Source organism: Sebastes umbrosus, chromosome 15, assembly GCF_015220745.1.
Source record: "Sebastes umbrosus isolate fSebUmb1 chromosome 15, fSebUmb1.pri, whole genome shotgun sequence".
Taxonomy (NCBI): domain Eukaryota; kingdom Metazoa; phylum Chordata; class Actinopteri; order Perciformes; family Sebastidae; genus Sebastes; species Sebastes umbrosus.
In genome coordinates, this window is record NC_051283.1 from 13,096,765 (window position 1) to 13,112,756 (window position 15,992).

The 15,992-nt window shown below is 42.8% G+C and overlaps 1 protein-coding gene across 3 annotated transcripts in view; it reads right to left on the reverse strand.

The window, feature by feature from the left end:
* Positions 1-15,992, reverse strand: part of adgrb2 (adhesion G protein-coupled receptor B2) — a 512,322-nt gene that overhangs the window by 11,641 nt on the left and 484,689 nt on the right. The window contains exons 29-34 of one of the 3 annotated variants that reach the window (XM_037795559.1): positions 15,018-15,057; positions 14,612-14,626; positions 13,139-13,311; positions 11,973-12,683; positions 8,961-8,996; positions 6,443-6,556 (exon numbers count right to left, since the gene is read on the reverse strand). In XM_037795559.1, the coding sequence (XP_037651487.1) occupies positions 6,443-6,556; positions 8,961-8,996; positions 11,973-12,683; positions 13,139-13,311; positions 14,612-14,626; positions 15,018-15,057 (1,089 nt within the window). The remainder of the gene's footprint in view (positions 1-6,442; positions 6,557-8,960; positions 8,997-11,972; positions 12,684-13,138; positions 13,312-14,611; positions 14,627-15,017; positions 15,058-15,992) is intronic. The other 2 variants (XM_037795560.1, XM_037795561.1) reach the window with 2 other exon arrangements.

Here is a 15,992-nt window from a genome sequence, read left to right on the forward strand (position 1 = left end):
CTACAGGAATGGAAACAACTCAAAACAACAACCAAAAAAAAAAAAATCATTTTATGTTTTTTCTTTTATCATGGAAGATAAATCCAGTCCTGCATCAGACCATCTTACAAATCCATCACTCTGGTTACAGTGTTTCCAGATCATATATTTCATTATATATGAATTTGTATAGGAGTTGATGGAGGAAGGGGGAATTAGCATTCATTATGTGAATGCAGAAGCACATGGGGGTACAAGCTGTGACTGTGTTACATCACCACACCACTAGGGGACCATCTAATGTTTAGGCTCATCAAATACAGTTACTTCACTATAACACAGCGCTGACGGGTAGATGAGCAGCTACATGGAGTAAGCCGATAGTTTGACACTGTCTGTGTGACTGTAAGCAATTATAGCCTTGAAATAGGCTTTTCAGTGTCACATGTACTTTAGCAGGTAATGCTATAAGTACGAAGTGCATTACACTAAATTGACTGTTCGCTTTACCCTACCCCCTTAGTTACTGTTGCCAAGCCTGTCAAGCTTTCTATTCTTGCATGGCATATATTCAGGTTGCCGTCAAAAATCTTTTTGAAAGAGTGGGTCATTGATTTCAGACAGAGGAAGACATAAGCAATTTTCTAATTTTTTATGTTTTCAGTAGTGCTGTCAATTGATTACAATGTTTAATCGCAATTAATCGCATGATTGTCTATAGTTAATCATGCTACATACATGATATTGTGCTAAAAGACTGAAGCTAAAGCTGGATGTCCCAGACTATCTATGTAGTCTATTAGTTAGCCCTAGTACTGCATTACAAATATGATAAAGAGAAATCTAAGAATATTTTCTTCTTATATAACCCTTGTTTGTCTGCTTAATTTACATACTTTGTACAGTATGTTTTTCACTCTTTGACTATTTTGCATTCATTGACAAAATAATTGACAAATGAATTAATAATGAAAATAATCATTATGTGCAGCCTTGGACTGGTGCAGGAAATTAAAATAATAAATGTCAAAGTGGGGTTGTAACTAAAAGCCATGAACCCATTAATTCTCCACAAAGTGCTGCTGAGATCTTGAAACAAGACTGCCGAGCACCACAGGCTGATCTAACAGTGTAAACAACATATTCATTTATGAACGACTGGTTTATTTGATGTATTTGTTGCTATAGCATCAGGAGTGGGGAGTTGGGAAGAGTAAGTTGAGCATGGTAGACTCCACCGGTGTTCCCAGCCTGGATAACATTACTTCTACTGTTAAAGAGTAGCCCTAAAGGCTTTTAGGATGAAGACGTACCAATCTATTTGGCAAACTTAACTCTATCTGACGTAATGTTGGCTTGGGTTGCTGGTGTGTAAACTACCACAAATCCAATAAGGAGCAGTACTGAACTGCCAACATTAGCCTAAACTGGATGTGCTGTAGTTAACAGGGCTTTTTTAAAAGCAACATGTAAACACGAAAACTAATAATGTGCTCTTTGGCCTTTAAGGTCTCATATTATGCTCATTCTCAGTTCATACTTGTATTTTGTGTTTCTACTAGAACATGTTTACATGCTATAATGTTAAAAAACAAGCTTTATTTTCCTCATACTGTCAGCCTGAATATGCCTGTATTTACCCTCTGTCTGAAACGCTCCGTTTTAGCGCATTTTGACGGAATTGCAACATAATTGTAATAATAGTTTCAAATGCAGAGTTTCTGAATACGGGCTGTGTGTATTTCCCTGTGGCTTGAGTGTTTCGATACTTTCACAGTATTTATATAGGACTTAAGCCTGCTTTATAATTAAAAAAAAAATGAAAATCTCACTTTTTCATAATATGGGACCTTTAAGTAATGCTCAGTCACTGTATATAGTAAGCTAGTTAGCTGGACATGCTAATGATTGCAGCTTGGTGCAGATAAACACATTTAATTCATTAATTACATTCCTAAAAGCTACAAAAAGAGACACGACCCTCGATACTTTTTAAATACTGCGTATCTCTCAGCCCCATGAACACCACTTGAACATGTGTAGAAATCAAAGCTTGACAGGCCTGCCGTGACTAAGATACGGTTGCTATGATTGGACAATCGCTGATTGGCGGAGAGGTTTAGCGAACAGTCAATTACATGTGAAATGTACATTTTTACAGCTCGGAAACACAGATACAGTACGTAGAGTGGCAAACTATGACGCATACAGGGACATGTAGCGCATCAACTCATGGGCCTTAAGAGTGAGTTAGAGGGGCTCTACTGCACGAGGTTTTATGCGGTGTTTAGTATGTCTTACGTTGACTTTCTTTGTAAACGAGGGACGCTCTGCGCACTAGCGACGGCTCGGTGTCATGCCTCGGTGGTGGGGGAGGGGGGACCTGTGGTGGACGAACACCGGCCGCGGTGGTTGGAAGGGGTTAAAAGTTGTTTAGGGTCGGGGTTAAAATACAGTTTAGGCACTTTAAAGGAGAGAGAGGTCTGCAAAAGTCAGGAGGGGGGGTTAATGGGTTTTTGAGGCCTCATTGCCTGAGGTAGATGACTCATCATTAAACAGGTTAAGTGAGGGTTTTCCTTCTAGTTTTACCTGGAACTGGCTCGTCTCCCTCATTAAAAGGTGAGATGCTTAATAGTGCCAGTCATTAAAGGGCTGGTACGAGCGTTTTGAAGTGGGGTTGTGTGAGGTACATATCCATAGTCAGTATATTACCTACAGTAGATGATGGTTGGCACACCGTCCGTACCAGCACGGACGCAAAGCAATATACTGCTTGCCGTGTGATAGCCATTTCCAACGGGGAACTGAAGCCGTTGAAGCCACCAGCTTCCATTGAAAAAAAAACATAAATTTTTTACTTCGCAGAGCACGGGAGTTGCTGGTCTACCACTGCCTCTATCTGTTATTTTTCTGTTTGTGTTATTGTGTGACTTTGGTGAATCTGAACTAACCACAAGTCACACAATAACACAAACAAACTAACCGATCAAGGCATTGGTAGACCAGCAACTCCCGTGTTCTGCGAGGTAAAATTACCTTTTCTTTCAGTGAAGATTGTTGGCTTTGGCAAGAGCATACAAGCAACGTTCCCCATTGGAAACATAGACTGTAGAGCTGTCTCACGGCAAGGTAAACCGCCAAAAATATTCTAAATATAGCGCATACTTAAACTGATTTTTTTTGGTTAGCCTTTCTTTTAGGTGGCTAAATACATGTTGCTGCCGGACCCGTCCACAGCAATACATCGCTTTGCTCCGGTGTGGTAACATCTGTCTTGTTTCTCCAAACTGGGGGCGTGCTGACTTGTCATGTAGGTAATACACTGACTATGAATAAGTACCTCATACAACCCCACTCCAAAAACACCTGAACTATCCCTGTGAGTGACTAAGTCAATTGGCCATATGAAGTTAAGGGTGAGTATCAACTCCCACGGTACTTTGGGTGTCCATCCGTGAGAAGATATCCTCGTGAAATGCAATTATGTTTGCTATTAAATCACGACACTCAATGTAGTTTATGTGAAAATCACTGTCAGTGTCTGTTATATGGCATAGAAAGGAGGTTATCAAAGTTATTATGAAACAATTATATCATTACTCATGCAGTAATTGTCTCCTAAACACAGTTTATGTGCTTCAAACCCAGGCGGTACGACACACTGATCTCAAACAGATAAACACATAAACAAAAAGGAACACAGGCACACACTGCCTACAACCACACACGGAGGCACACAGCCACACGCACACACACATTAGGCACTCTGATGTTCAAGTGTATGGACACGCACGCCCACACACACTCACACACCCTTCTCATCTCCATAATTACTGTATAGTCAGCATGTCCGTGTCTGGGGGTGACTCTCAAAGTGAGATGTTGACAACAGCAGAGCTGAACTCAAGCTGGGTCCTGTCAAAGGCCTGACACTGATAGCATTATCCGTGTAATTATTCACAGTTAAGTGAACTGCCTACTTACTTTTAACATAATGGATTTGGATGAGTAAGCCATATCTTTGCTGCCCTTTTCATTTCATAACTTACGTGACGTCACCAGCCCAGAGGAAATATGCGTTCCAACTCGTCTTAATTAGCTTAAATACGGTCTATCTATTATTCGCGGCTGGGCTTTCACTTCTTTTACATTCTGGCATAATCTCGAAGCACACCTGCGCTCCCTCCGAGGCACATTAGCATTCCGCGGCGCAACCGTTAAGAACCACACACTTCTAATATATGGGCTCATGCCTTTCCGAGCAGCTTGCCATTTTTCTTCCCCTTCCATAAAATATTTGCTTGGCATTAATGAACGGGGAGTCGGCCAACGCTTCTGAAAATCTTGATCAAGACGTCGAGCAAATGAGGAGTGAAGGAAAAGGCCGCCGGTCTGGCGTCGGGAAATGGCAGCGTGTTTGTGTGTGTGTGCTGTACGTGTGTGGCTACATCGCATGGGGAATATGAGAGATGTCAGGCCGGCCTCTGTTCCTCCACTGGCGGTGTAAATTAGATGTGAACCAGCATGGCGCAGATGCCAGGGAATAGTACACCTATCAAGGTTGGCTAACGCATCACGGCTCTCCGCAGATGAAGAGCGCGAGCGTGTGCGCGTGTGTTTAAATCTTAATGAAACTGGCCCTCTGAAGGTCAGCGCAGAGCGAGCGGGGACTCTTTCGTCTGCTGCTAATGGTGTATTAATGATTCAAAGACGCCTCCGTGTCTCATGCGCACAGGTGCCCACCCAAGCACCCCACCGGCACACACACACCCACTGAACCACCCACACGGAGACATGAAAAGACAGCGTCACATACAGTATACACAGACAATGAATCCAGCTAAACAGACACAGTGTGACACAGACAAAGCACTTGTGTGTATAGGCACAAATGTGTTTTTTTCAGCAATGCATTATGGTGAGGTGAGAGTGAGAAATAGTTGCACAGGTCTTAAATTGCAGAACTTGGTGTTTCATTAACCAGCTCTGATTGATTATCCCTCAGCTAACAGCTTATGTGATCAACTGTTTTGACAGGTATTTAATAAGGCACCAAGCACAAGTGAGAACAGATTAATTCCAGGCCAATTACAGCAGGTATTAAAATATATTTACAGTAAGAAAGCGTAAAGGAGTAAAGTTATATTGATGAGGTAGTTATTGTTCAATTCTCCACGGATGTGATAATAAGTACAACAGCGAATTAATCAAATGGCAATAAAAGTACATACACTATTCACATTAGTTGCCTTGTTAGAGCAAACAATGTTTTCACATTTCTAAGACAGCATTTTGGCTGGAAAAAAGACACCATAATGAATAAATCAGCTTTCAAAGGTACCTCATGTTGTTTATTAGTACGGAAGTCCTAAACGGACAATGGTTAAAACATTTTTTAATGCCGTTATCGCGAGATCACAAGCTTTGTTATCTCAAGAAAACAAGATAATTAACTTGTTATCCTGAGAAAACCAAAGGTGTTAAATGCATAATGTTAAATGCATTCAAACGGCCCAGATGGAGCTGACAGCATGGACGTATGCATCCATGGCTGACAGTGATGGACTTGGTGAAGTTAACGGAAGGATGCACACTACGGCGCTGCGAGTGACAACACCCGTTTTTCAAAATAAGGTGTTAACAAAGGTACACACAAAATACATATTATGGAAATAAGAAGATTAAATGGATTATATTCACAAGCAGTATAAAACATGTTACCTGTGTCCCATATGAATTAAAAAGAAAATACTACAAAAGGGAAATGTCTATATTCTTTGATTTTTGGTTGCTGGAAAAAGAAAATGTAATGCATAATTCTTAAGAATGATACATTTGCATTGAAGACATATTTGACTACAGAGAGACACAACATCCTTCTGCTAACTTCATCAGTCAGCCATGGATGTAAACGTCCAGGCTGTCAGGCTCGATCTGGGCAGTTTGAAAGCATTTACCATCTGATTTGACCCAAACATTATGAGTAATGAAAGAAAACGACCTTATGTTTTCTTGTGATAACAAGCTCATTATTTTGTTATCTTGAGGTAATAAAGCTTGTTTTATTGAGATAATAAAGCTTGTTTTATTGAGATAATAAAGCTTGTTTTCTTGAGATAACGACATAAGTAACTTGTGATCTCGAGATAACGGTATTAAAAAGTCTGTTTAGGGCTTCCGTAATCTTAGCTAATTTTTAGGCCTGTAATCGTCTAATAGCTGCATTTACCAGATAATGCAATTTCAGTATAGTGCTGATAATATTTAGCCAGCATTGACCACTTCCTGTGAAGCATGCTACTTCAATTTTGATCCGTGCAGAATTCAGCATTTGCTTTTTCAGTGTCACTTCTTTAGTGTTAAAAGGGGTGGGGTTTTAGGGTTTTGTGACAAAGTGCGTAGGGGGGTGGAGGTGCATGGAGGTACAGCGGGTTCCCGTCCCGCGTTTGGGCAATGGTCTTACCTTGAATGTGGACATGGCTGGGTCCCTGCTATACCTGTCTATGGTGTGGAACTTGGACGAGTGGTTGAGCTCATGGTACAGCTCAGAATGTCTTTTGCGAGTGTGCATCACTTTCTGGAAGGGAAGAAAGGAAGGGACAGCAAAAAATGAACCAAATAGAAACCAAAAAAAGAAAAAGAACGGGGTAGGGGGGCCAATATAGGGGCAGGCAGGGGAACGGGAATGAGGGACTGCAGTAAGTGACGCCAGCCGTAAGAGAGGGACGCCGACAGATCGATCGATTGCTGGCTCATGCTCATACATCATCCACTTCCTAAGCCGTTAAGAATTTGGCAACTGGGAGAGCTGCATAGGAGTCCTTTAAGTGAAAATTTGGTGAAAATGACTGACAGAAATGTCATTGTTCCAGACTGGTGCCTGCTTGCTGGCGGTCCCGTTAACTCAGGAATTTGTCTAACTCATTAAACGTCTAACAGAAGGGCTGGAATTTAACTCTTCGCCCCAGTGACACTTGACAAAAACTGCCTTCCCTGTGTTCTGAATATGTCCGTCTAGAAGGCAGCTCAATCCAGATCTTTAATTCTCTGACAGCAAACTGCATTTGTCAGTGCCACTGCTGTTGTCTCTCTGTGCTAATGGGCAGTGCTGGAGCTGCTCGGCAGTAGCTAATCGTCAAAGCAGCTTGCGAGGTTGAAAGTGACACAGGGGCAAGAAGCCAGCACTCACACCCGCACACTTACAAGCCAGGACTGGCGCTTAGCACTGGCTCCAATTACTTCAGAGTGGGCACTCTCATCTCTGCTCAGCTAAGAAGGTGCTAACTAGTTTCTTTGCGTTTTTGCCACGTCTTTAGTTTTACTCATCTGAATCATATGGTTTAAGGTTTACATTAAAGTCCAATAAAAACCTGTGTAAAATATGACCTCCTGTAAGTGGAGTCGACAACATAGCCTTCAAAATAATTTTACAGGGGAACTCCAATGATTTTACACTTAAAGTTCAGATTACTTATTCAAAATAGTACTACCCAGTTCTGACGTATCCTCATACAACAGTTCGTATGATACCTTACGGAAATGTATTGTCATTTGTCCGGTATATTTTGACCCACCCATCCACCTCCTTTTGCGGCGTTTGTCGCTCTTTATACTGTCTGGTTCACGATTACGAGGATTACACACAAATTGATTTTGCGGAATATATAGGAATCACAGTGCCTTACTTTTTGTAAGTATAGCTACGAACGGTGTATGAGAACAGCCTGCCCAGTGACACTGTTGTATTATTATTGTCTTTTGTGGTGCTGAAGGAGCTTTCCAAAAGTTTGAAAAATAACCCTGATGATGTCAGGGTTATTCCTAGACCCTTGACACATACTAAGAATTAAAAGTCAGAATATCTGAGTTTGACTCTGTCTCTTGCAAGTTTCCCAACTTTAAGTGCAATACCAAATCAATGGAGTACTCCTTTAAGTTTTCAGAAATGCTATTATTTCCCCTGAAAAGCTATATTATTAACTAAGTTTAAAACAGTTTATAATGAAAAAAGTTGTAGTTTTTATAGTGAATATATAAAGTAAATGTTTGACAGTCTTAAAGGATGGGCAAACTCAATTAAAGAAAAATGGATGAAAATGGGTTTGCCTTCCATTAAATCATGGAAGTGTACACTTGGCTATATTAGTGGTACTTGTACGTCAACCTCTTTCTCAAAGTCAACAGTCAACTGATGAGAAAAGAGTTGATTTCTAGGAGAGGCAATCTCCTCGCTCTAAAGTTCATGCAGCGGCCACAAACGACTCTCCAGTAAATTTGCCAGATAAGTAAAAACAATCAGCCATAGTCACTGTTAGTACTGTAGCTTGTCACCACACATACCCTCTATATGAACTATACTGTATATCTCCATGGTGGAAGGTGAATGTCCAGTCTTTGCAACAGCCTAAATGAAACTGAATTCTCGCAAAAAAAAAAAAGCAGCAATGCAAGAGGCAGGTGTTTTATAGCAAAGGGGGTACTCGCCAGAGACTGGAGATTCACAGGACACCCAGATCATACGAACACAAATATACTCACACATCATGTCGTTCCAAGAGATATAACCAGCCAATCAACCACGGCCACACACACACACGTGTTGACCCATAACTGAATCACTTTGTATTCATTCAGACACAAGAAGCACTCTACTTTGCTGTTTCTTCAACCAGGACCCCCACGGTGACATGACGGCATTATTTAAATTGGACATGTCAGTGGGATGTTTTTTTGTTTTAACTGACACAAATTAAGACAGCTAATAAGTAGGGGATTGGTTCAAGGCCATTGTTGGAGAAACAGCATACTACGCAAGGTAGGTCTGAAACAGTCCATAGGTCTAAATGCAAGGGAGACACAGGTGCGAAGGGAGGGATTTAGCAAGGCTTTTTGCTCCTCTATGTGTTACTCAAGTCCTGGCAGAAGCACAAGAAAGCAGAGACAGGCTGATGACAAGGGGGGGTTGAGGTCCGAGATCTTACCTCGAAGTCCAGCTCAGAGTACCGTACTCTTTTCCTCTGGAAGAGGAGGGGGGCAGGGGGAGAGAAGAAAGCATCAATGACCAAACCCCTCCACCACTATTGAACTTAAGACCTCTCTATGTCAACGTATCTGTGGATCTCTCGGTGCCATTGTTCAGCAACAAGAGGGAAGCTAATATGCACTGGCTGCCCAACACGATATAGATATTCTTACAAATGTCAAGGCGAAAAGCAAATTATTCAGTCTATTTCAACGTAATGAGATCAGTGAAGTGGAATAACCCAGAATTAGAATGAAACAATAATTTCTCGGCTCACATACTCTCAAATGCAACCATTACAACCCCCCTGCATAAATCATCCCCCTTTGCTATTTTTGGGAGAATTTGTTGGAGACATTCCAATTAAAAGAGCCGCAACCAACACGTGAGGAATGGTTTTCATCCTCTAATCTTGTTTGGACCCCACCGCTCGCCTCTTAAGTGCCTCGGCAGCTACAGCGAGTGGCACACAAGCCGCCAATTTAACAGCTGCGGACGTTTCCAACTCATCTGGCCCTGACATTGCATTGCATTACATCCAATCTCTGACTTTCCTATTTGGCTCTCGCCGTTTGCCAGATTTGCATCTGGCAGCGAGAAGGAGCCGCTCTTCGCAGTTAGTTAAAAGCTGTGTTCGTTCTTTGAGAGGGGCAGAGTTGCTGATCTGATGCTATGGCAGCCAAGGTTTTTAAAAGGTAAAGAAACAGAGATGTCCTATTCACTGCTCATAAAACACAATTACTGTCCTACGGCAGATAAATCCTTACCTTAATCAGAGAAATTCCGTGATTGAGTTTGCTTTGTAATATGGTACACGTGCAACATGCATATACACGTACTGTATATTGCATGTTTTGGTGGGGACACACACACAAAGCAGTCATTATCTCACTCATACAAAATGCATAAAGAACCCTCCTGTGATTTGCTGTTACGATGGCATGATGGTCCTATAGCCAACCACAGTCATACACTTTTTTTTAGTTTGCATGTACTCAATGCAGTGAATCATGTGATGACTTCACCTCTACAGCCAGTATTTTGTTGCAAGGAGATACTCATTTATATTCCAATAATAACCCTCCAGTGATTTCCATAGTACTCTGATAGAATAATATGCCCTGTGAACCTCTCTCACGCCTTGACGAGATCATTTAGAGTTTGAATTTACAAGCCTCTAACTAAAAATCAACAGTGAAATGAACACTGTGAGTACATTTGCGTGATCCCTCCATTATGCGTCTCCATGTTTGAATTGGGGAGTAAAACACTGCTGTGATTTAATCTTTAGAGGCACGCTCTGATATCCATCTCCAAATCAAGCATATTCAAACAGGGTGAAATTATAGCAGTAAATTACATCCCGCAGGTTTCTCTCTCTTTTTTTTTTTTTTTATGTATTCATGAGAGCACTCGCAGCTCTTCTGATTTTTTATGAGTTTTAATGACTCGTCCTTAACGTCCTCAGCCCTAAATGAAGCATCTGCACTTTTCGGTGAAAGTGTCGCTTCCGTCTCTTTAATCAACCTTGTGAGTCAGCAAGATGCCATTGGGGGGAAAATCCAAAGTGTGTGTTTGTGTATGTGCGTGGTTATGTGTCTGTGTTATCGTGTGCTTGTTTGTGTGTGCGTGCCAAAGTGTGTGTGTGTGTGTGTAAAATTAAGGTGGGCTGAGAGACATTCACCAGGGGTGTTTCCTCTGATCCTGTCTGTCTCAGTCCATCTGCTGCGCCACCTTGTACGGTTAGGAGGGGGTAACACACACACATAATATGCACACAAACACATCACACACACAGTAATCTAAGAAGAAGCTGTCTGTCATTAAGAGAATAACTCATTTTAACGCTCATTGTCTCAGTCGGCAGCAATGAATACTACTCAGCTGAAAATAATAGCAGTTGTCATAGCAGACTTGTTCTGAGGCGCACGAATGTGCTATTATCACAGTGTGTTGGACATATTGTTACTGTATATCAAAGATAATATGTATTCAAATTGCTTGAATTGTTTGAAAGTCACATTTCTGTAATTATATGGATATTAAGTGGCATTACATTAGATGTAAATGGCGTTATGTTGTTCAAAATATTGGAAAGTGTTTAAGGGCTGGTTCACAAGCCCGAGTCCGTTTGCATAGTCCGAATCAGAGTGAAATGGATACTTTTGGTTAATTTTTCTATTTAGTCTGGTTCGATTTAACAGTGCACAAATCGAAGCAGACTAAATAAAACAATAAGTTGCTGAGGGGCGTGTATGAAGGAGCGAATATATCTTTTTCATCTTGAGAGCTGCCACTTTTATACAGGAAATCGCAGACTTTGATGCAGTTTTTTCTTTTACTTTGACTCGGCACTGACTGATCTACTGCGCACAGATCTCCTTCAGTTTACGTCACCGTTTTTGAGGACTTTATTTAGCATATTCTGTATGTTCTCTTTGGCCCAGATGTCAAGCAAACATTGGACCTTGCAGAGGTCCAGGGCCTACCTCTCCCACTCAAGTTAACCTGTCGTTTACCTGTGTCCTTCTCAACAAATGCCTGCGCAGACAGCTTGCGTTTTGGTTCGCTTGGAAACTGAGACCACCTCTCGCAAGTGATCTCGGTCCGGTTAATTTGGTCTGCACCAGAGTGCAATTACTGGGTTCACAACCGCCCAAGCGAACCGCACAGGAATTTGATTAAAGTGGACTAAATGTTGGCTTGTGAAATTGAGCTAAAATCCTTGCATATATATATATATATATATATATATATATATCACATTAAATAGGTGAACATTTCTGCAAGAACTTTCCTCCCCCTTGCGGTCTTTCTCGCCTCTTTGTCAATCCAATACTACAACTTCACATATATAGCCACACCACCACCACCACATCCATAACTGTGAACATCAAGTGTGTGCTCAAGTGAAGAAGCTGCACCAACAGTGGGAACCCCTCCTTCCCTCATCCCTAAACCTCTTACCCACCTCCAGGGATCCTGCTGAGAGGCTGCTGTTGGCATTGGTGCTGCCCAGGTTGCGTGGCAGGGTCCTGGTTCTCTCCACTGAGGTTCCCCCTGTCAGGATCTGTCTGACCGACGGCCTCTGGCCCGGCTTCAGCTGCAGCGAATGCCCGTGGGAGTGCATGTGTCCTCCGTGGGAGTGTACAAGACCGGCCTGAGCCATCATGTGGCTGTGCCCGTGGGGCATGGTTTTGATCGTCCCGTAGGAGCGGTTGAGGTTCATGGCAATGTTCATGTCGCCCACGCTCGACGGCACAAAATCCGCCGGGTACGCCTCGCTCTCGGCAGGGTGGAGGGTCAAGGGTGAGGGAGGCGGGGGGAACGGAGGGTCCTCCACTGCGATGTTGAGAGGCTTGTCCTCGCACCCCAGTCCCAGGCCGCCTCCTTGGGAGGAGGGCGCTGGAGGTTTGAGACTGACCGTCCTACGAGGTAAGACCATGTAGTCTCCCTCCCCGCCTCCTCCGCTCCCTCCCCCTCCGCTCCCCCCGCTTCCGGCACTTCCGTCCTGGGAGGTGTTGGAGGACGTGGGCGGTCGAGCCCAGCCCAGGCCACTCTCGGTGCACAGGTAGATCGGAGCGCCGCCGCGTTGCTGCCCCTGTTGTCTTTGCTGATCTACGTTCGACTCCTTCTTTAGGGGCGTCTCGCTCAGCTCGTTGAGGCCGCCGAGGGTCGGAACCTTGTGGAAAAAACAGAAAAGCAAAATAATCGTATTTTAGATAATCTCAACTCAGATAATTTCCACTGATCATCCAATTGATCAGTCAATGTCAACTTCTATCCCTGAAGATCATTGGCCAACCTGTGACAGCGTCCTTTCAAGCAGCTCATAACAAGAGTATGCTCAACAGTATCTCTGAATGTGCTGCTAAAGACATGTAAATCCAGAGGACAGATGGTCATTTTGTAATGGGTTATGTATGAATAATTGTGATGTGTTTTGTTTTTTGTCTGATGGGTCTTACTTGTCTGTCTGTCTATGGTAACAGTATGTCTATTGTATGTGTACTTTTTCTCAAACTGAGCTGCCTATGGATGCAAAATGAATTTCAGTGCAAACTGACAATAAAGTTGTATCGCATCGCATCGTATCGCATCGTATCGCATCGTATCGTATCGTATCGTATCCCGTACCTGTACGATGAGGTTGGGAGGGGGGATGTTGCCAGGGAGGGAGCTGAAGTTGACCCCGACTCCCCCCTCCTGATGGGCTGCCAGCTTGGGATCGTCCTCGTCATCCAGGGAGATGCGGGAAAGGGTCCCAGTGATGGTGGCCGGGTTACAGGTGTTCACCTCCTTGAATATGACTAGAAGGAGATGCGAGGCAAGGGAAGCCAGCAAGAGAGTCGGGGGTAGGCATGAGGTAGGGGAGTTAGGGTAGTTGGTAAAAGCAGGAAAAGAAGAAAAGGGTGAGGTAGAAGTAGGGGCAAAGGGTGAGGAAGAGGAACATTCACATGGAGAAAGAGGAATGGATATTGAATGGAAAGGCATTGATATCATTTATGCCAAGCAGAAGACAGTTGACAGAGAGAGATAGGCGGAACACAAACATAAATTAGCTCGCGATACTGAAGTTTGTTTTGCAGCTTTGATGTAACTGTGAGACAGATTGCATCTCCGAAGAAAAAGTTTCACTTCTCATTTTGTGCTTACAAGGTTCACAGTAACTAAGATGAGTTTCTGACACTGTGACCTTAAGTCTTGCTCCATCTCAAGATTTGCCAGTGAGCCAGGATTTTTTATTAGCTTGGAGAAAAGAGCCTGAGTGCAAAAAAATGCTGTGTGCTTCAAATGAAATGGAGCCAAATTCCCTCGCTACCCAGTCCTGGCCCATATCTGGCTCACCAGCTTATTATTCCCTGTGTGTTTATGTTCTTTAATACATGTGTCTCAGTGTGTATTTCTGTATGAGGGCCTTTTTTTTTATTATTTCATAACAGCGTAAATAAAAACAGAACATAAATCTACTCACAGTGGCTTTGGGTTAGCTTTCATGCATGTTGTTGAGGAAAAAAAACTACAAACAGAATACTATACATTTTCTAGAAGAGCTACTCCAAAATGAACTACGACATGCTAATGAGAGACGATGTTTAATCACTACTGACAATCAATCGATCGTCAAAATCAAACATCTGGAAAAGCATGCTAGATATCATGCTCATTCTGTCACCATCAGAGGAACGAATATTTTACTCCGTGGCCCCAAAATCCAATTCTACACCGTTTTCATGTTAACAGCGTTGATGTGACAAAATGTCAAGCTACACATTTTTTCTCAAAAAATTTAAGCTTGATCCTGCTGACTCTGCAGCAAAGACACTGGCTGAGTGCAGAACCTATAGCATTTTCTCTGTATTGCCGACTTGTTGGTGCAAAGTGATGTGAGAAGACCGAACAAGGTTTTTGGGAAATATGATCCCTTCAAATCTGCATACAACAGCGGAGACCCAGAAAATGACCTATAGACAAATCCGGTGGTTGCCACCGCAGTTATGGCGGCTTGTTTGCTTCCACCTATACAACCCGGATTCGTCTATAGGAGTTATTGAAGTCTAGGGGACGGACCAGGCAGTGTTAAGAAGGTCAACTGGGTGCAAAACTTACATGGGTGTCCTCTCTCTGCAAGGGTGGAGGGGGGAAAGTGACTGTGTTAATATTTCAAAAGCACAAACACATCGTGGTACATTTGTAACACATCCAAAACACCCACACACACACAAGACCATTGTCAGCACAGCGAGTGAAACACATTGAGGAGCGTGTTATTATCATGCACAATTAAACACAGTCTCATCTAAACATATGCTCGCTGAACACTTATTGGGCAGAATCAGTGTGATTGATAAGGCATAATAATTTGTGCACAACTGTGTCGAGATGTAGCACATCATCTCCTGTCATTTTTACCAAACATGCACAGCGGTGAGCTAAGTTACAGCTAATCCTGTATTAGACAAAAGGAAGACACAAATGGAAGGAGAAGAGAAATCAGGTGGAAGGGAGAGCTCACCTGTTTGACATGCCAAGTCCACATCCTTCTCAAAATCCGTCTGAGAGAGGGAGGCAGGGTAGGAAGAAAGGAAAGGCAATGAGTGTCATTACATTCACCACATTATCAGGGCCCCAATGAGTGACTGGATCTCGAATGGTTATGCTGTATCCTATGACTCTGATGTAATTTGACACTAAAGAAAAGGATAGGATCTGTTGCCATGGTGACACTTTACAACCCAGTCAATTAGTAATGCCCTCAGTGAACGAGAGGAAAAGAAATGTTGCCTTAGTCATACCAGACATGTTCAGTTTCTTCATAGTGAATTTGTCCAAGGCCCTTTTTTAAAGCAAAAAAGAACTGACAATTCTGTGTGATGGCACACACTGCGACTTTGTTCGTGATGTGTATCAGCTCACAGCAGCAGATCCAAATACAGTCTTTGAGAGAGACGAGCAGAACGCTGTGGTGTTTTGCCAGGTATGTAATGCTACTGTACGCCTCATCAGTCACCGCGCTATCGTCGGAATGCAAACGGGGACAGAAATTTACACTGCAGCAAAACTATTATCTGCTGTGCCAGTTGAAGCAAAACTTTGCCGTCTTCCAGCCGAGCTTTTCTTAGACTGGAAAAAATGTAAGAATACAAATGCTCTGAAGATTCATTCACGCCGACCGCCAAAAACCTGCACTCAGTATTCAGATTTTATGCAGATAAAGGTAACAAAATAGGATGTTTATTTGCTTTGATCTAGAATTCACTTGAGGAAAGCAGGGTGGCACTACTCCTCGGGGTAAAGAAACACTCCCCCAATCCAGAGGGCGGTAGGTTGAATGAAGAAGTGCTGTTTCCAAAATGGCCACCACTCAAGTTTCCTAAACTTCAGTGAAAGTGAAGCTCATTGCTATGCAGCTGTGGTCCTCCCTCTTCTCACCATAGAGCCTCCTCCTGTTCTCGGCGGGATTCACTTACAAAAGCCTTTGTTTGGATAA